Genomic DNA, 21840 nt, shown 5'->3' on the forward strand with positions numbered 1-21840 from the left:
GATGTAAAAATATGTGAGGTGAATTTTACTGTTGCAGTCAGTCAATGAAGCCAATTCTGACTACGTACAGTTTAATCTATGAATACATCACATTCTATAAACCTATCAGATGTTTTCAAAATTAAAAAGTAACAATAAGCACAATATTTCTCTGAAATGTGGTGGAGTAAAAGGACAAAGTACCACGAGATGGAAAAACTCAAGTTTCACACAATTACTTCTTCGTACATTCATCTTGGAGTAAAGCAGCCGTGATGTTGCTGTTACATCTCCTGTGTATGACTGACACAATAAGGACTTTAAAGACAACAGATCTTATATTGTTGATGAAGGTTCTCGGTCATCCAGGTCATAGTAAATCTGACTGCTGTATCGTAGCCAACTGGACTTAAGCTGTCTGGGGAGGGAACTCAGTACTGCATTGTTGGTGGGTGATAAGTAATGTCGTAGGCCACCTCCTCTGTTCAAGGACGGCCGTTCCAGTTTGGCATAGATGGATTCCTTTACTTCCTTTACTGCTCTTTCAAACCATCTGTCTTCTCCGGCCAAGATGTTTACATTGTTGTCCTCGGAGGAATGATTCCTCTCCTTCAGATGTGAGTGGACAGCAGAGTCTTGACCTGAGAGGTTGATATAAAGATCTGTATCTCATGTGACAATATCAACAACATCATCGCTTCATCATAGGACGCCACAAACAAAGAGTGACACGGCATTGTTACATTTCGTGATATAAATTATTTATTTACATTTACAGAAAAATGACCCCATCAAGACAATGTAGTAATAACTATTGGAAATAGAACCCAAAGATACAGAAGCTGACGTCATCGTCACAACCGAACAGAGAGCTCTATAATAACATTGTGCCCTCTGTCAAAGGTCTCCTATAACACAAGGTGCAAGGCATCACGTGTAGCCCCGAACCCCCCCCCCCCCCCCCCCAACAACCCCAAACCCACCCCCCCACCCAGAACCGGACGACACACACACCTCATTTAAAGCCCGTTACCCTGCTTTGCACTACCCCGGTTTTGCTTTAACCCCTCATCTAGAAACGACAGACACCGGCTAGCCCGCCTCTACCAAAGCTCACACATCTAAGACACATTCACACTCTCACTCATTCACACATTCTGTATCCTCAGCAGCCCCGCCCTCCTCCCCTCAACACCTCGTGGTTCAGTTTTTTTCAGAAAAACCCTGGACGGAAGTGACAAGGTGCAAGGAGACACATCGGCGACTTGGGGTGGGGGTGGGGGATTTGGCGGCGGCGGTGGCAGCGGCTGACGACAACGTCCTCATCGTCATCATCGCTGACTGGTACTCGCCCAGCTCTGTCTCTGCCGTGCCACCGTCCTCCCTGGGCATTCTTTAAGTTCGTACTGGGAGAGAGGGGGCGAGGAGTGAGGGGAAGCAGATCCTAATTTTTCGGGTTGGCCTACAAGGGGGGGGAACATCTAACGCCACAGCGCTCCGTAAAGTGGAGGGGGGGTCTCTGTTCGGCGGGTCTGGGCTCAGATAAGTCGAGTGGAGGCGCGCATGGTGTTCTCCGTACTGAAGTGGACATTGTTCTGCTTCTGCCGGTTGATCCTGTTGGTCCGCGGGCACTTCCTGTACAGGGGGAGGAGGTGAGGGAGGGGCACAAGAAGATACATGTCGGGGTTAATGATCATTCGGACGCCAGAAAAAGACCAAAAACACACATTCAACCTGTATGTAGCCTGAGAGGCCGAATCTAGGGCTAAAAAGTGAGCTCTTTATGTCTTTATCTCAGTATCTCTTGCAGCGACGCCCTTTCCAGCTGACTTTTTCCAACATGTAACAAAATGTCGCACGCAGGAGTCGAAGCATATCGATGACCTGCTTGTCCTTTAAGTGAATGGAAGTCTTTACAATACGTGGAAATCATTCATAAAACACGACACAGCGCACAAAGCCCGGTCTGTGCGACAGAGATAGGACGCCGAGGTGAGAGAGTCGCAGGGCACTGACGTACGTGTGCTGTAGGATTCATTCAGCTGAGCGGTGTGATGTATTGTGAACCTTTACAAGGTGGAGTGTATTATATATTTTCTGCTTTAAATGAATATCGCTGAGCAGCAGGAAACATTAATGGTACTGTAGCTGTGTTCAGTGTTATAACTCTCCCTTCTTCTTCTTCTTCTTCTTCTTCTTCTTCTTCTTCTTTATCTTCTCTCTTTACCCTCTCGCCCTGCTCCCCTTTACGGCTGCTCTCTCTCTTTTTGTCCCTCCTCCTCCTCCTCCTCCTTTACTCAGAGGAGCAGTTTTGTCTCGGCTAAAACTCTTTTAAAATCTTTTATTAAATGTCATAAATTGCTTAGGTCAGCCGGAGGCAGACGAGCTGCAGGGTTTATATGTGTGTGTGTGTGTGTGTGTGTGTGTGTGTGTGTGTGTGTGTGTGTGTGAATCTGTGGGTGTCAGTGGTTTTCTTCTGTGAATACAAAACTCCTCTTCAAACACAAGCGGGTATGCTTGCCTACACAGATATCTCTGTGTATCTATGCTTGTACGCACGCCCAGCACGTTTTTTCACTTCAGATGTGTGTGTGTGTGTTTGTGTGTGTTTGTGTGTGTGTGTCCGCAGGGAAAGTGGCAGTGTTTTCTCTCTCTGCGGTGAAAGCAAGGTGACCTTTTGGCTGTTTCCTCCGGGCTCAGGAGCCCCGCGGCCCCCCTTGTGACTCCCTAAATATACACAACAACATGGAAAACACTGCTCCCAGGCTCATTAGTAAGCTGCGTTTGTGAGTGTGTGTGTGTGTGTGTGTTTCTGTCGGGGCGTGACTCACCTGGTAATGCAGAGCACCACCACGCAGATGATGACCACCTGGAGCGCTCCGATGATCGAGGCGATGAGGACGTAGTGCAGTTTGCCAGATCCTGGCACCACGTAGAGCACGTTGTACTCCTTGATGTCACACTGGGGGCCTCTGAAACCCGAGTGACAGCTGAGATCACACACACACACACACACACACACACACACACACACACACACACACACAGAGAGAAAGAGAGAGAAAGAGAGAGAGAGTCACTTTGTTGCGCTGAGAGACAGGTTCATTATTTCTGTGTTTCTAATTGAAACCTCAGTACATGTTGGGTAAAGACACTGTGGGGGAACAAAGCACCTGAGCGACACCTGAGCGACACTGAGCTTCCTTTGCTTCAACTGTTCAGATGAATACGTCGGATAAGGAGTGAGTGTTGGGACTGAGTGGCTAAATATGAAAACGCTTCATTCTGGCCTGGTTTCTGATGCCAGTTGGATATTATTGATAGTAAAAAAAACAACATTCAGGAAGTTGAGTGAGTTGACTCAGCAGTCTTGTCCCTTTTAGTAACACTTCATACCATTTCTTCAGCAAACCTTCATGATTTTGGTCAGAGAAAGGGACCTTGTTAAGGTTACGGCAGCTTCATCATCATGGTTACAATAATACACACGTGGTTAAGATTCAGGAACAATCATGGTCGTGCTTTACAAAAACGCACAATGCTGACAGTCGTTTGGAAACAGGAAATGAACAGCGGTCTCCTGTTTTCTGAGTCCAGTGATTTGTCCCTTGTCCCTGTCAGTATTGATAGAGGTGAGTCTGTTCCTTTGGTCTAACTTGTTTTCAGTTTGGAACTGAAAACGTTGTAGTGGATATATCTGAAAACACAACAACACATTGTCTTATTTTGTAAATCGTTCGCATTCAGAGACATTTATTTGGACATTTTATTTTGAAATTCCAGGTCTGTTACCGCCGTTTGTTTGTTTCTGCCTGGTTACTGGTGCAGAAGTCACTGACAAAGTCATTTTGACGATAAATAAATATTTCATAACGACATTTGTTATTTCTGGGTGGGACTGTGACTCCACAGCTACCGCCGCTAACTAAGCCATGCCACCTCCTTAGCAGATGTTGTCAGTGATCAGCTGTGATGTCTGCTGACCGTGAAGAAGAGATTTTCATCTCGTACAAAAAAACAACCTGCTGTTTTCACATGTAATTGCTGTTTTTTGGATCCAGCCAGCTCTGTGAGTCTGTGGCCTGAGAGAGCCAGACAGAAGGAGAGAGAGCGAGAGAGCGAGAGACTGATGGAGGTGATCTTTGTCCTCAGAGAGGAGCTAAAATGGTCCCCCTTTTAATCTCTCTTCCTCCCTCCATCCTCTCCTCTCTACCTGCTTTTCCTGTCTCTGGGGAGGTTGTTACCCACCAACACCTGCACATCCTTGTTTGATACCAACGCACACACACACACACACACATACACACCTTCACATTCCCCATCCCTTCGACCCGACAATGCGTAAGATGAACATTGCAACCTTGTTCTGTTCTGGGGTTTGTGCTCTGTTTCCACACACATGAACACACACACACACACACACACACATGCACCGCTCCCACGGAGACCACTGTGCCTCCCCGTCTCATTACGACCTCCCGCTCCTGCGACCAGCAGGGGGCAGCAGAGACATGTCACACTCTGCCTCTCTCGGCTCGGCTCTGCTCTGTATGCATGAAGAATGTCTGGCTGGGCGAGCTGGGACGAGCGAGGTTAGAAAGAAAGGAGGGAAATGGAGGGAGCGAGAGATACCAAGACCCCCTGGCTGCTACACTATCAGGCTGTAAAAGATGGCAGACCTGAGCGGCACACATGTGTATTCACTGTGTGTGTGTGTGTGTGTGTGTGTGTGTGTGTGTGTGTGGGCGGCGGGACATAACATCATTCGTCATTTCGGCTTTATGTAAATGCGTGTCTGTGCTGCCTGTGTTCAAGTGTATATTATGCACTTGTGTGAGTCTGTATGTATGTGTGCTGTCACATGCAGCTGTAGGACTGCTGCTCTATAAGTGCGTGTGTGTGTGTGTGTGTCAAGTGTTGTTTGTTGCATTCATGTATTTCTATATTCATGAGGCCCAAAAATGACCAAAGTGAGGACGTCCTTGCTTCTTTTTTAGGATACATCCAATTTATGGATCTTATTTTTGCTGAGGTATTGTTTGTATCGGTTTAGTGAATACAATGTTATCAAAGTCATAGCCAGAGGTCTGGAAATCACACTCAAAAGACATCCGACGAGGCTAAACAAGGCTTGAGATAAGCTAAACCAGGAGTAAACTAAGGTGAACGGTCATGACAATCCACGGTTTTCCTGTGTAATGACCGATTATCTAAATTCAAGCTAGATGCACAAATTTTAGTTTCTGCATCTATGGGTCTCTCTACAATAAAAAGCAAACACAAAAGACGATTGCCGAGTGTTGTGTGGTTCAGGCTGGCCAAGCTGCCCAGAGCGACCAGCTTCGGGAGGAATGAGTCGGGTGCAGAGCCGGACCTTCTGGAGGGATAAACACCTCATCGGATTCTGCTCTGTTTCGGAGTGCAGAGAGATTACCTTTGAACTTCTGGGATTAAAAAGAAGAGTATCTACACTCCCCTTTATCAACCTGACTGCAGCAGTGATCCGGGAAGGTGAACTCCTTCAGCGGGTGATAATGTATGGTAATGTTGACTGCAGACAGGAGCTGGAAGGGAAATGTACTCTTACTTCAGTGGAAGGTGACCTGAATCTAAAGTTTTATGTTCTGTTGGAAACATTTAGTATAATGTACTGAAAATACACAACTCACCAGTTGTTTTTAGACATGTTACGCAGAATTTTTACATATTAAAGGGGATGGTTTATTGTTAGGACTAGCCTTAGGACTAGGTTTAGGTCAAGATTATGAGACAACGTATGAAGTGGTCACGTTAAACCTGCATTTACTCTTTTTTTGGCCACTTGGTGACAACCTAACTGTCAAAAAAACACATTTAGCAGAGACAAAGTAACACAAACATTCTTTTAAAGTTGTGTTTCTGACTTCCTGATGATGTAGATTCAATATTCAGTCTTATTTTAGCTCTGTTTTGGTCTCTACCAGGGAAACATCTCGCTCTTTTAGCTGCTACATGCTAGCTACCATTTCACAAGCTAGTAGCAGGAAGCGTTCCCTGGGTTTAAAAATAAAATCTCATGTGGTTAAACCAAAATAAAAGGCTTAGCTCAGAGATGCTAAAAGGCACGTATACTCTGGTCAGTTGTTGTTAATTCACCGTCACCACCGATGGCACTGACAACTGCACTCCTGCTAGAGTGTTGGCAGTAATGATGTTGATCTCATGCAAATGATCCTGTTTTTAAAATTAATAAAAATTCTTGTATTTCTGGGAACTCACTGATGACACGCTCGAGGTGTCAGCCATCACTGACAGCAGCACGACGTTGTGTTTACAGCCAAGTATAGTCACTGGGCAGACAGATGACAACGTGTTGCTTCTCAAGATGAAATCACCAGCAAACTGAATCTGGTGAAACAAGATTATAATGTGTGCCGGGGAAGGAAACACCAACATCCTCATTTAGCGGGTGAGAAATCCAACATGGGATTAATTTGAAGCAGCGCAGTTTATTTTGACTGGTCAACAGCCGGGCCGACTGCTGCAGCAGGAGGGAGCTCAAACACTTCCCCCTCGCAGCACCCTGGCTTCTGTTCACACACGATAAACAAGCCTGATTAAAAAAGATTAATGGGTTCTAGCACTTGCTTAGCAATTGCTGAATTTTAACTGATTAGCCATCTCACATTACACGCTTTATATTGGTATCTACAGATTAGGGAAGAAGGGGGTGGGTAGTAAAGAAAATAAAAAGAAAGACAGAGCAGGTCTGAGTCCTCTTACTTTATGCAGGATTTGCTTATAGTCAGACTACAGTCAGACTTACTGTAAAAACTTAATATAATAGATACAATAAATATAGTTTAATTGATTGCTACATAAGAATCATTGTGCTGGACCATAATTAGCTCTGACAAAATGTAGTCCTATTGATTTCTGGCTATTAAAACTCCATTGAAGTCATTATGAATTAATAATCAATAGTCCCGTCTCAATGCATGATGCTTAAATTACATCATATTTAGAAAATGCTGCTAAGTTATCAAAATTACGGCCAACAAATGGGTGTCCTGGTGGCTAACTGGGCATTCATGACTACTGCATTTTAGTATTCATCAATTAATCCCCTAAACTAGGTAATTTATTGTATTTTAACCCCAAGTTCTTATAAAAGCGTCTCGGAGGCGGGAAGTGAAATATTAGAGTCCGCGATTAACTCTGAGAGGCTGTTTACAAATGAGCTGTGATCTGATTGGACCGCACCCCCAGCGTGCTCGTCCGAGCTGGAGATGCTAGAAGTGTCGAGCCAGACCTCCGCAGACTCGATCCCTGACGATCGCTCTGACAGCACCGACACTGGCCCCGATAATTTTCTAGAAATTTGAGAGGCACAGGTCTGCTCAGCTGATTTATATACAGCTTTTTTTTTTTTTTTTTACACCAACAGGGACCCAAATGTCAGACAGGCAGAGGCAGGCATAAAATAACAAAAAATGAATTTTAATACTGGTAACCAAAGTCTGAAATCCAAAAAGCAAGCAATAAAAGGCAGGCGAAAGGAAAGTCCAAGGCAAAAACTAAACTGAAGGACAATTCAGAAAACTGCAGGGAGCAAATCAAAAACACAGGGACCGCACAAGGACAGGGAGCAGCAACAGCACCGAAACAGACGGACCAACAATGAGTCACAGACCCAAATACACATGGGCCTAACGAAACACAGGTGAATACGAAAAAAAAAGGGCAGGAAAACAGACAAAGGCAGGAAGTGGAAAGTAAAACATGACACAAGAGGATAAACTTTCAACAGGATATCAACTGAGCTGAAACCCAGGACCATGACGACAGCTGCAAACTGATACGAAACTGATTTATATGAGAATTCATGTAAAATGGAGGTTGAACCGTGAGCAGAAATCACAAACTGCCTGTAAAACATTTTAATAGGCGACCCTGTCATAAATAAAGCAATTGGAGCTAGCTTACAAACTGATATATGAGTCCGATAACATTTTCATGATTCAGAATCAGATGTAACAGGATGTGAGTGTTGCCGTGACTTCCTGCAAAGACTGAAGGAGCCTAAAAAAAAGAACAGTCATTACGTCTCTGAATCTCGCTGTGCCAGACTGTGGTGTCAGCTGTACTGAAGTCTATGGGAGATGCGTGGAGAGGCATACTAAAACCCTGAATATCTACATTTTATGACTTCTGATGAAGAAATGCCTGCAGAAAATCACAGACTTCAATACGGCTGACACCACAGTCTGGCACTAAAGCGAGATTCAGTGACGTAGTGACCTTTCCTTCTTTTTTAGGTTCCTCATACAGACTGAAAGCTGCAAATGAACGTCTTTCGTCCGCTTTCCATGTTCTCGTCCGCAGTTCATTCAGCTGCTTTCTTGCAGGGACACGGCAAAATGTAGAAAATGACTATGTCCACCTTCTGTTGTGAGGCCATCTCAAAAGCCTGCCCTGTCATTATGATGTCATTTATTACCACACCGTGCTACAATTTCAGATCTAAAACGGTGCCGCTCAAACTTTTTACACCGTGCACCACCTCAGTAAACATGATGCTAACATTAGCATGTGCTGTGGACGTTTTAGCGGCGCTGCTAAAGTAGCCACTTGCTTGAAAAATCAGTTCCTCCTGCCCCGCACTCGTTTTCCTGTCGGTTCCTGTTCAAAGCCGCGTTTATAGATCTTTAATTCCACCTTTGCTCGCTATCTTTACTATTACTTTCGAGCTAAACTCAAACTGTGATGGGGTGGCATGATCGTGGCTACATAGCAGGCTGAGACTCTATTATTACAGGAAATAACAAACTTATTTCAAATTGCATTTCAGTTTAAGTTTTCTAATAAGAGATTCTGCAGTTTTTTGCTGGTATTATATGGTTTTAAATGATTTTCATTTCATTTCATTGGGTTTCTCCATGCACCACTAGAGGGAGCTGGGGTGTCACCAGTGGTACCTGTACCACAGTTTGGGATTACTGTGTCTACACCGATGCACAGTGTCAACTAGTGGCTTTAATAGTCGATTAGTTGTAATCACACTGTCCTTGGTTGATTGTGCATTTATGCTGCGTGTCTCTCTCGCCCCTCATTTCTTGTCACCTTTGAATAAAACGCAAAAATGATCATAATTTTCCATGACTCCTCTCCCTACCCGTTGCTTGTGCTAACAAATATAGTCATACTGTATATCTGTGTGTGTGTGTGTGTGTGTGTGTGTGTGTGTGTGTGTGTGTGTGTGTGTGTGTGTGTACCTGCAGGAGGGCTGGGCCAGGATCCTGGGGTACTGACACTCTCCGTGGACGCAGTAGTTTTTGTAGTGATCTGGACAGGGGATGTACAGGCCGCGGGCCAGAGGGTCCTCGTTTTCCACTACTGTGTAAAAAAAACATACAGAATACTCAATGTGTATATGTGCTGGAGGCCGGCCGTGCATGTACATCTCTGTACTTTACAAAGAAATGATTTTAAGAGGGAGAGGAAGAGATGAATGACGAAGGGTGAATAAAAGAAGTGCATGCAGTGAGAGACGAGCCTGAGAGCCACAGACAGAGGTGAGCCGAACAGAACTGAGTCAGGGCTGAAGGCAGCTTTGAGTGGCAGCACATGTTATTTGGCAATCCGCCACCGCACAGGCACTCACCTGTGAGGTCAGTCCGTGCAAAGTGTCCGTCTTCGCCTTTGTTCCCGGTGATGATGTCACCTGGAAAGGCCAGAAACACATCCAAAGTGATCTCAGGGTCTCCTACAACCTCTCCTATAGCTCTCCATTATACAGTCAAACCGCGCGAGAGAGAGTGCTGGATGTGAATCATCACCTCGACAAAGGGGTTCATGTGGTGTGTGCACCTGTCTGGTTAACGCGTATAAATGTGGACGATTCTCTTCAAAAAGTCAGACGCCATCTCCTCTAATGTATAAGACCGAACAAAGGGCAGGATGGAGCCGAGCCGGGCGAGAAGAACAGATCAGAGGGAATAATGTATTTTTGCTCACCTTATTGACGCTGCATTGAATTCATCCTTCACAATGGCTAGACAATATAAATGCCGTTTTTACTGCCGCGGACCGTCTTGTGAGTCTGAGATAAAGTTTGAGCTGAATATCTCCTTCCTATCATTATCATTTTATTGCGATTGATTTTTTTTTGGGGGTGGGGGGATTTTTTTTGCAGCTGTCGGTGAAAACCGAGTTTGTGAAAGTAATTTCCTGGTTTATGATGCAAGAAATGCGCCGAGATCTGGCACTTTTAATTCATCTTTCTTATTTATTTGCTTGTAGAACATCAGAGGAGATGGACGAGAAGAGAAACAAAGCAGCATTTCATTGAGATCAGAAGAGTCTTGTATGTATTTTATTCGCCTAAAGGGTAAGTCCACCAGCTTTACAGGTTACAGCTTTTGTGGCTCCAGAGAAAGCTGCATGTGAACCGATAAATTGCCTCCAGTGATGTCACTCAACAGTCGCTGCACTGTGGGTTAACCCAAACAAGCCTGTGTTGCGATGGTAAGTCTTGTATCTGCGCAGGAGACGCTGTTAGAAGTTTCCGTGTTTAGTTCTCAGCACTTCTCTTGTAGCTTCTTACTGAATCTCTTTAGTTTCCCTGTTTTTTTTTTAAGATATCTGCTTTATTTTACTTATTCAGTATGTTTGCTTTCAGTTGTTTAGAGAGTTAATTTGATGAATATCTTTCCATAACTGAATAAACAAGCCGTTCCTCAAAGGGATATAAGGTCCCCAGAAAAATGTTTTGAAGCTAGAAATGTGTTGACTTAGAAAGATCCCGCAAATATCAACACAGTAAATGAGTGTGAAATTGTGACATTTTGGTTATTCAGTCATTAAATCAGTGAAGATTCGTCTTTTCTGATTAAAATGTCTTCCCTCAAACTATTTCGTGCACCTTAAAGTTACTGCCGGTGAAAACCCAACAAGTCCCGACTTTGCTGCCTCATTTCAAAGGGGAAGCGTGTTTATAGAGACATATCTCCAGGCAGGTAGCCATGTTGTAATCAAAATGTAATCCCTGATGTGCTGGACTGATGTTTCGAGTAAAACCGAGTCAAGCCATGTGAATGAAAATGAAAATCCCCTCAGTAACACTGTTAGACTCATTATGGACGGAAAGAAGAAGAAAAAAAGATCAGAATCGTTACAGCAGAACCAGAGATATCATCGTTTTTATTTAGCATGTTCTTCCTATTCACCACCTGGCGCCTACATTACCCACAATGCAACTTAGCCACTGACTGACATCACTGGTGGCAGTTTATCGGATTACACACAGTTTTCTTTGGAGCCACAAAAGGCTTTATTCTACTTTTTATTCTCATATGCAGTAGTACTGTAAGACTCAACACACTTTAATGTGTAAAATTGGTGGAGTTACCCTTTATTAAGCAACATCAGATACGAGACTGAATTCATTTTAAGACTCTCTGAGAGGAGACACAAGCTTTTCTTTCTTCCTCCTTTAATTTCTCCTTGCTCCACACATCAATGACAACTTAAGATCTCAGCGATACGACGCCCGATTTTATGAGGACCGAGATTGTTTCTCGATGCTCCAGATTGGCGGGAGATCCAGTAAGAAGCAGCGATTTCAAGGAGAACAAAAATAAACCGTTTCTCATAATATCATAAACCAGCGATCTAAGTGTCAAGGTGCCACTTTGAATCCTGACGAACGAGAGCTTTGCTCTTCCACAGGTCCAAACCTCACACTTTCACGACGTCTGTTTCTCCCTGATTAACACAGCATGCTCGGAAAGCCTGATCAGATCAATCAGGGTGGTCCGACCCAAAGGGTGTAACGCAGGGTGGGCGACAGATTTCTGTTTGTGCTCCAGAGCTGCTTCGCCCTGATTGCTTTACTCCCCCTTACTTCTCACCGCCCTCGTATCGGCTCTCACATCTCGATCAATTGTCCCGTTTGTCCCGGGTGGGCGCAGCGCCCATCAGATGCCTGCAAATGTACTCGCACACGACGCGAGACGCCGCTGACGAACGAGATTCGAACGCCTCTTTGAGTCCCAGTCGGATCTTTTTAGTCGCATGAAGTCATAACGAAGAGAAATGAAGATGTTGCTGGATCACACGTCAAATAAAAAAAGAATTAAAACGACATTAAAAAATAATTATTCGTATGTGCTCTTGTCTTCTCCCACGTGGATGAGCAGTATGACTCAGTACAGGGATTTGAGCATGGAGATTAATAAAATAACTTCATCCCTGCACCCAAATAAAAGATGCCACACTAAAAAGAGGGGATTACCATTCTGCAAAAATTATCAATATACATAGCAGAGAAGGCTATGTGGGGTTTTTGAGGATTATCTCTGGCGCAGAGTTTTCCAAAATATGATTGAGAGAAAAATATTTTGTAATCACGAAATGTGTTTGGAGCTGCAGCTGGAAGGGAGATATCGAATCACGCTGTCTGCGTTTAGCTCTGCTGCGAGCCGCCTCATTTGCCTCCGTGGCCTCGCTTCAACTTGAAGTGAACACCTGCCAGACAGATTGACGGCTCCCGCTGCGAGTGCGAAGGTGTCGTCATGTCTTGAGTGAGAGTGAGAGAGAGAAAGTGTGTGTGTGTGTGTGTGTGTGTGTGTGTTCGCGACTCTGACCTTGGCAGTGGCCCAGGTACTTGACCTCGATGCGTTCCTGCTTCTGACAGGACGCCTCCTTCACCTGGCAGGGGTTGTCATAGGAACGACCGTCCGAGGCACACACCGGGTTGAAGCTGATGTGCGAGCAGTCGATGTTGCAAACACACCTGCGGAAGGAGACGTCACATGAGAGGAGCAAACTTCATAGCTTTTTTATTTATTAGGTGTGTTAAGATTTCAAATGAATGAGATCTGAAATATCAATAAAAATGAGAGCATCTTTATCCTGGAGAGACTTGTGTGTGTGTGTGTGTGTGTGTGTGTGTGTGTGTGTGTGTGTGTGTGTTTGACTGCGAGGGACACAGGCAGAAATCCATTCAGGGATTAAAAAATGAGGAAGAAAAAAAAAAAACAGTACAGCTTGCACTCAGTCAGGAAGCTGGACCATGCATAGTAATCCTGTTCAGACTGGGTGTTGGCACATTCAATCTAACACAATGGCAAATGGATTTAACTTTGCAAAAAAAAATAAAAAATAAATAAAAAAAGAGCGACAGGCTGCACAGAGGACTTGATTGACAAATGATGTAGCGTTACAATGGCAGGAAGCTATTAATAATGAAAGAAAAGTAGATAACAAAGCTGCACATTTTTAGCGTTGCAGAGGAAATTGTTGCACAAAAAGCCTCCACCGTTCTGAAGCTTTCAGATGTGTAATTTATTTTCGATAACATTGAAAAGAGAGTAAAATGGAAAAAAAAATCATAACTTGGCTAATGCTATCATAGCGCACAGTGAGACAGCTGACTGAAGATAGCAGAACAGCCAGTGTCTGGTATTACACCGCTTCTTTGTAACGACCCAATCACCAGAATAAATGTATAGATGTTTCTGCAGAACCACAGATAACTGGATGTTTCTTGATGATGCGACTTTCTGTTTGCTTAAGTTGAATTTGCTGTACGGTCTGTTTAGGTTTAGGTACAATAACTACTCGGTTAGGGTTAGGAAAGCATCAATGTTTGGCTTAAAAAACCTGTTGTTGTCGCCACAATCACACATGGAAGTTACAATGACGGATTATTAGCTTTAAATGAATGTTTTTACCTGCCAAGTCACCAGGATACAAAGTTAGCAATAACGTTTCTGCAAACCACAGATACGTCCAAGTTCGTACATGTCTGTGTATCATATTGACATTTGTATAAAATGTGTCATATCATGTTGACACTACATGTTTATTACTTGACTTTCACTGGGTGTTTTTTAAGGAGACCTCTGGATGTTTCCAGCTGTGTTTGTGCAGATGAAACTGGGTGTTTTTTAAGGAGACTTCGGGACATTTCCAGCCATATTTGTGCCGACCAAAACAGATATTTAAGGCCAAACCATGATGCTTCCTCACTCTAATCAAGTGTTTTTAGTGCTTAAACCTAACCAGGGCATAAGCACAGTGTATTCTGGTGACTGCGTTGGCAGATGATTACTTTACGTTGTTCAATTTAAAGTTTGGTAAAACTGTTCTACAAGCCAAATTAAAAGTGTGTTATTTTCTGTCTCTGGTAGATAACTTTTCATGTCCGTACGCTTTGAAACAAGTTGTGTTTTGTCTCCGACGTTTATTAAATCAGTTACTTCCAGACAGCTGATATTTCTGGTGTGTTTTTGTTGCAGACTGTAATGCATTCATTTCTCAGTGAATCAGACACTTACTTGATGCTTTCAGCTCTCGCAAATTAAACGAGCAATTTGCTGTCGCACCACAATTTTCGGTGAAATTTAAGTGAGAGACTACTTGTCTGTTGTGTGTGTGTACGTGTGTGTGTGCGTGGGATCTCCTGCATGTGTGACATCCACAAAAATGACAGCGAGAGAGAGAGAGAGAGCGTGAGCGCACACACCTGCGTGCGTGTCCATATGCGTGTGTGTGTTGTGTGTGTCTTGGCATACGTGAACAGTGTGACCCTTAAGTGTGTGGCGGGCCTGATCAGCAGAAATTACACCCAGATTGCCTTCCCCAGACAGTTGCTGCTGAGTAGCGCTGAACGCTAGATTCTGTAATTATAAATCTGTCATTATTCTCCCGGTCTTTTCATTTTCCCCTGGTGCCAAGCTCTCAGTAAAGCACGGGCATTCAGCTGTCTCGCAGCTGCATTTGCATACAGGCCCTCGTGGGCGCCCGCCAACACATAAACGTGTGCCCACACACACACACACACACACACACACACACGCCGACACCTTCACAATCAGCCATGATGATTCGTACTGCTGACACTGATGTTGATTGAAACGCCGTGCAGCAAAGCGTGGCGGCGCTCAGCTACTGTTGTAATGATGGATCAGCAAAGTACGACTGATTCGCCATGCATCAGAGAAGAAGACACAGTCGTACGCAATATCCAAAAATCCCACATGACACTGAAGGTGAGCCGGAGCAGCTGTGAATGACCTGCCGCTGCACGGGGTTACACAATTATACAGTGTGATCCGAAAAGGGTCACTGCACCCAAATTGCCAAAAAAACCAACATAGTCTCTAGTCATGCAGATAGTTTTGGTTTTATTTGCTGGGGTTTTGACATACCCGCCTCAAGACCTCACTGTCAACAGCTTTCGTTAGAAATGGAGAAAATAACTGTTGACAGCTTTCTCTGTGCGCTATCCAGAGTCATGAGCGTTCAGTCTGTGGAAAGATCTTTTGCTCTTGAATTATTAAAATGTAATGTTTCACTACAAATGAATTCCCATTTGCTTCCAATAAGGGGTGTAAAAACCACAGAATGAGAGATATGGCTGCAATCGAAACACAACCGCACATCTGATAAATTCTTTGTGGCAGAAAGTCGACGCTGCTGCCAAGAAACAATTTCTTCAGTTTTCAACACTCTCTCATTCTGATGTGTGTGTTTGTTTGTGTCTCTCGGTGTCATAGACGGTATAAAAACACTGAGCTTCCAGGTCTGAAGAGTCCTTCTGATGGCCAGCAGGGGGAGACTCTACTGCTTTCTTAGATAATTTGTAAGCTTATGAGAAAACGACCCCACTTCTCACTTCATTTATTACCTCAGAAAACAGTTCCCTCATGAGATAATGGTCTCAATCTCTAGTTTAAAGTCTTCTTCAATACAGCATGATGTTCATTTTGTAAATCATGATCCCCTTTAGAGTAAAAACACAGGATAAAGCAGGGTATGCTCCATCAATTCGTCCAAATATGGTCACTTCTGGCTCAAAAACCAAGATGGCAGTGGGTGTAATGCCAAACGAGAGGCTTGAAAACGGTATTACACACATCCACTCTCTATAATACAGTCTATGTTCAGTGTTTGCCACCTACCTCTTTTTTGCTAGCTAGCTGCATTTTCACATGTGCCTGAATAAAAATCCCAAACTGAAAGAAATGACTCCTGAGGTCACACTTCTCCTGTATTCCTCCCAATTTATGACACATTTTCCCACTTTCAGTTATGACAACCTGCGTCTGGCACTGTACAGCGTATAGTCTGCTGTACTGCGACACCTCATCTTCCTCAATGACTGAGAGACAGACAGAGAGATTATAGAAGAGATAAAAGAAAGAGGTACTTTAGCAAATTTCAGAGGTTTCTGCAAAAGAAAAAAATCCTGTTTCTTATTGAAAGTTTGAGAGGAAAGGAGCACGTGTCGTGTAAAATCTGCTGCGTCGATTTTTCTTATGATCACAGGGGTCGCACTGACTTCAGTCGATGACGAAATAGTGCACTGGTGTGCACAAACTGTCTCAGAGGCAGGGGCAAAAAAAATGAATCAATGGTTACTGATGGAGATTAGCTACGTTGTTGTTGTTGTTATTTACATTCTTCAGAAGTCACCAGAATGCAGGAAACAAAACAAAAAGTTTTCTCCCTATTTTTAGAGATCTCGAGGTTGGCAGGTATGGCGAATGCTGTTTCAAAAGCACTCTGGCTGCTGTTACTTCTCTTGGTTGAAGGCCAACATTGCCATATAGCATTGCTAAAGGTAAACAATACAGGTTGGGCAGCATTTCCACAAAAAAACAATTAGATAGGTTTTCAGTTCCCATGTGGTGTAGCAGTAGAAATCATATTCTTGGGTATTTCTCATCCAATATTTGATGTAAAAATTGGCAAGATAATATATATTTTTTTAACTTACTGAGACCAAAACGATGTCATATTGAGTTCTCCAGGAAGAAAAAATAATAACTCTTTAATCGTGGTTTAACTGTCTTGTAATGAATTGGCTTCTTTGGATCTCAGTGTAATGTTACAAATGCACTTATTATCTTTTCTTCCTATATAATAGACTGTGTATCTAGACAAGTTTCAAATCCCCAAAGAGGGACTGAAATTATCTGCATAGCTTGATATCACTCGAGGCGAGTAAAGAAGTTTTGGGTTAACCTTTAAAGATTACAAAGCACAAACTTTAATTTTGCAACAGCCACCCTCATGATGAGATTAGGCGTACAATTAAAGTTTCTTCGTTATCGTGCAGAGTATCTAAATGAGAAATAGTTTTGGGATGAAAGGTGGAGGCGAGATGAATCACGAGGAACCGAGAATAAAAAGAAAAACCTTCAGAGCTTCTGAGCTAAAAAGGAAAAATGTCCACACATCCACCCCGGTTAAAATTATAAGCTTAACACTGCACACATGTACACGCACACATGCACATACAACCTAACACCGTGGAAGAGCTTTCAGAGTCTCGGCCATCCCGAGAGGCCGCTGTTGGTCGGTGGCTCATGTCTGGGCTCCATACATTTTTAATGAGGACTCTCACTTTCTCCACAATAGGCACTATACCACCAGACTGCAGTGCGTCAACACATCCTAATGCTACTCGCACACACACTCGAACACCCGCAGACAGACGTGCACAAACAGTCGCACGCATGAACAAGACAACAATCGCTTTTGTGATCAACCTTGTTTTCTCCTCCCTCTCACACACACACACACACACACACACACCGAATCGCTGCTTCACGCGGTCTGCTGCGAGGTACAAAGGGATAAAAGTGTTCAATGAGAGTTAGCGGCGTGTGTGAATGTGTGTGTGCTGTGCACATCCGAGTGTGTGTGACATGTGTGCGTGAGGTTACTTTCTTAGCAGGATGTGTCGTATTGATTAGTTCCCCCGCGATTATTTCCCTCCCATTAAAGCCCCCTCCGCCCCCAGACTGTCTGCTAGTTCCCAACTGAAAAAGCCACTTTACACACATGTAAACATTCAAACACACACACAGACACACACACACACAGAATAACACACATGCACAGCAGCTTAGGCCAACATATCCACTGACTGCCTCGTGTTGTGTACAAATCCTTAGCAGCAAACCTTATTGCAACTGAACATAGCATTGATTTTCATAATCCTTGGCCTCAAATTTCACTCTAATCCTTTGAAAAACTGAGCGAGAGACGAACAGACTGAGAGAGAGAGAGAGAGAGAGAGAGAGGAAGAGACCGAGTGACAGAGAGGACACATAAGATATGTTGAAACATAAAGAAGAGGGGAGATAGCGAGAACGTATACGTATATATATATTTTGTCTATTTATATACAAGCTGTTGGAGAAAGAGAAGGCCCCAAGAACACATAACACAAACTGTGAAATACTATTGCAACGCTTTGAGGCAAACATGGTGAAGTCAATAATCACCATGTTCAATTAATAATTAAATGGGTCAAAGGGTCAGGATGCCAGAGCTTCTGTTTGAAGTGGCTGTTGGCAACATTGTTGTTAACATGTTGGAAAGTCACAAAAAAATCATAAAACACCACCAAAGACACACAAAGTTACTATGAAGAGACACAAAACAACTACTAAGAGACACAACAACAAAACCACCAGACTAAGTCAAACTATGACTACAATGAGTCACAAACTAACCAGTGTCACAAAGCGACACCGAGGAGACACAAAACAACTAAAGAAAGCCAGAAAACAACTACAGTCACTAAACAACTACAAAGAGGCAAAAACGACACTCACAAAACAATTAGAGTCACAAAAAACTACAAAGAGACACGAAACAACTACAAAGAGTTACAAAATAACTACAGAGACACACAACAACTACAAAGATACACACAACAACTACAGAGTCACAAAACCACCAGAAAGAGTCACACAATGACCACGAAGAGACACAAACAACAACAAAGACTCACAAAACTATTATAAAGAGTCACAGAACAATCTGAAAGAGTCCTTAAAGGACAGCAGCTTCATAAAGAAGGCGCAAAAAGACTCAAATCTACTACAAGGAGTTAAAAAACAGCCACAAAGAGACACAAAACCTCCACAAAGTGATGCAAAACCTCCACCAAGAGACACAAAACCGCCACAAAGTGATGCAAAACCTCCACAAGAGAGGGAACACAACTACAAAGAGACGCTGTCTCAGTGGCCTTTGCCCAGTGGCCTCAGTTCGTCTGCTCCTTTATACTTTCTATTTTTATCCTCTTTTTATATTTTCTCTTATCTTATGTCAGTTGTGTGAGGACGGCTACCAGTGGCTGTTGAATGTGTGTGTGTGTGTGTGTGTGTGTGCGTGTGTGCGTGTGCAAGGACCCGGCTCAAGGAAAATAAAGGCCGTCTCCCACTTTGCCTATTGGCCTGTGGCTTGTCTGGCTTTTCACTGAAATTCCCTTTTTGCTTTCCACAGAATGGGCTTCAATAAGGACACAACTGTCGGATCTGAAAAGCCTCTAGCTCCTTTCTCAGGAGGTCTAAACCAGGCGTTCACACGGCGAGGATCCCTGCAGCCCCTCTCTCTATGACTAGCTCACTATCTGCTCCTCCTCTACCTTAATTCTATCAACATCAATGGGTGCTATTGATGGGTTTGAAAGCATGGGTTTTTGTGGGTAATTACAGTTCTACACCACAAATGGATCTAAATGGGTTTTCGTGACACTCTATTGATCCTTGAGGGGTAAATTGGTCTTTTTTTTTGCTTGCCGCCTGCCTCGAGAGTACAGAGAGCCAAAGAGGGGTGGTGTAAGGATAGCAAGTCTTTTTTTTGCCACAGCAGGGTCAGCTCAGCCAAAATAGGTTCAAACACCACAGAGTATTTCGGCCGCACCGCCGAGCACATTTTTCTTTTCCCTCATATAAATCCATTTGATTATTAATGACAAATGAATGAAATAGCAATTTTCTCCTGACCAGTGAGAGTCAGAGCATCACTTCTAAGCACATTATGAAAATAACCCTTCATTATCACAGGCGTGCATTTATTTACGCTGTCAAACTGTATATAAAATAATAATCTTGCATTAAAAACAACATCAAAATGTCTTATTGTGATTCATCATGATCATGAGCACACTGATGGATCATTCTTCACCGAGGATACACAAACTGTAGCGTCTAAAGCGTCTAGACATTTGTTTACATTTTGAAAAAAGCAATGCATTCCTCGCACAGTGACTTTTAAGGTCAGTCGAGTCAAAGCCTGCATCCAGTGCTCATATGAGTTAATGTGCTCTGTCAGCCAGTCTGAGCCTTTTAGGTGAGATTAAGAAATGTGAAGGTCATCTATTTGTGCTAAAGCCAGAAAAACGGCAACAGAAAAATGATTACGAGCATCACTGATAGGATCAATACAGCTAGAAAGGTTGATGCAAGTTGACTCGTGCCAAGTTCAGAGTGCGTGATATCATCCGAATAACGGCTCGACCCAACAGACCGGAACAAAAATTTACAAAAAGCTAAATTCATCATGTGTTATCACTCGCCTGATTTTACAACTTCTCTGACATCTTCTATGAAGTTGACTTATTGAGGCACAGAGCACTCCTTCATGGCAAAGTATACAAGGAATGTCGTTGTTGGTGCTGTAAGGTCGAGTCTCTCTCCTTACCAATCACCTTTGGGCTATGTCATGCAAGTCACGAAAGACAGCAACCTATAATTGGTCGGGAGCCAAGATCGTTGGCCAAGTTACAACGAGAATTTATGGTTACGACACGGTCAACACATCCTCAAACCCAAACTAGGTTGATTTCCAGTCTTTCCAGAACAACATATATCACCGTTCACAGGCTCGTTTGTTAGTTTTAAGCAAGAAAAGTATTCGTTTTTAAGGAAAACATAGCAGACAGTAACCAATAAAGGCTACGTCTTTGTCACATGTGGAGAAAGTCCCCAGACTCCTTTAAGAAATCGCTCATTTTTGTGAGTTGTTGAGTGAAGAGAAACTTTATTAAGTTTGTGAAACTCTGTCTCTTACAAAATCTTAATTATTTGGATCTTCTTGTAAATTCGCCAAATGTTAAACATGAAGATTTTCTGTCTTTGTATGAAAAAACCTCATGTCTGTTGATTGCAGCGATGTGTTATTTGCATGTAGAGCGGAGAAATGTCATCTCATCACAAGAGGTCACTGGAGATGCCGGTTGGTATAAAGTCCCTCAAAAGCTTGCTAACTAATTAATTTAATTCATACAATAACTGTTAAGTATATAAATGACAAGTTTGACTTGGACTGGTTGTAATCTTTATGCTAAGCTAAGCTAACCGTAGCTTCCTTACCCTAACATAACATTAACCTTACGTACATAAGAGAGGCATCGTTCTTCTCGTCCAAGTCTAAGAAAATGAAGCGGATTTCCTGAAAAGCTGAACAATTCCTTGAAAACTGCATCTGTCTTGATTTATTATATAAATAAATATAACATTTGCAGGACAGAAGCACGACTAATTACTGATTGTTTGGGGTAAAATGATTAAACACTCCCAAACAAAACACAATTAACATGAATAAAACTGAATAATGCGATGAAAACAAAACGGCACTTGAGTCTGATTATCAGGCTACATATCCTAAACAATGCATACAGTCCCAAAACACACTTATATTTCTCTCTCTGTATTGTTTGTATGAAAATAAGAATAACGGCTCGCTGTAAACACTTCACCGTCACCGGGTCTGTGATTACAGTCATCCCTCTCCACTCATTGTTTGATTAACTGACAGTTTGTTTGATTAAAATCAGCTGCAGCCTGATTGGAATAACCTGTCATTTTAATCAAAATGATCCCTCGCTAAGCCACCGGTTGGCTGCTGTTTGATGAAAATTACCTGCTGTTGGGTTGCAATTACCTGTCTGATTATTCACCAGGAACGCTCTTATCAAAACACCTTGGGGCTTTTGAAAGACTAAGGAGTACATGTAGTTTCCCTTTTACAAGAAGGTACACTGAAATATTCATGTGTGTTTTGTGTCAACAA

The 21840-nt window shown here is 43.0% G+C and overlaps 1 protein-coding gene across 1 annotated transcript in view; it reads right to left on the reverse strand.

Moving 5' to 3' along the window:
- Nucleotides 1-975: 975 nt before the first annotated feature.
- tmeff2a (transmembrane protein with EGF-like and two follistatin-like domains 2a) overlaps nt 976-21840 on the reverse strand; it is a 120056-nt gene continuing 99191 nt past the window's right edge. The window contains exons 6-10 of the mRNA XM_084361522.1: nt 12606-12754; nt 9623-9682; nt 9234-9354; nt 2811-2969; nt 976-1614 (exon numbers count right to left, since the gene is read on the reverse strand). Of these exons, the coding sequence (XP_084217648.1) occupies nt 1518-1614; nt 2811-2969; nt 9234-9354; nt 9623-9682; nt 12606-12754 (586 nt within the window). The 3' untranslated portion in view covers nt 976-1517. The remainder of the gene's footprint in view (nt 1615-2810; nt 2970-9233; nt 9355-9622; nt 9683-12605; nt 12755-21840) is intronic.

The sequence above is a fragment of the Pagrus pagrus genome (genome assembly GCF_965226575.1).
Source record: "Pagrus pagrus genome assembly, chromosome: 9".
Taxonomy (NCBI): Eukaryota; Metazoa; Chordata; class Actinopteri; order Spariformes; family Sparidae; genus Pagrus; species Pagrus pagrus.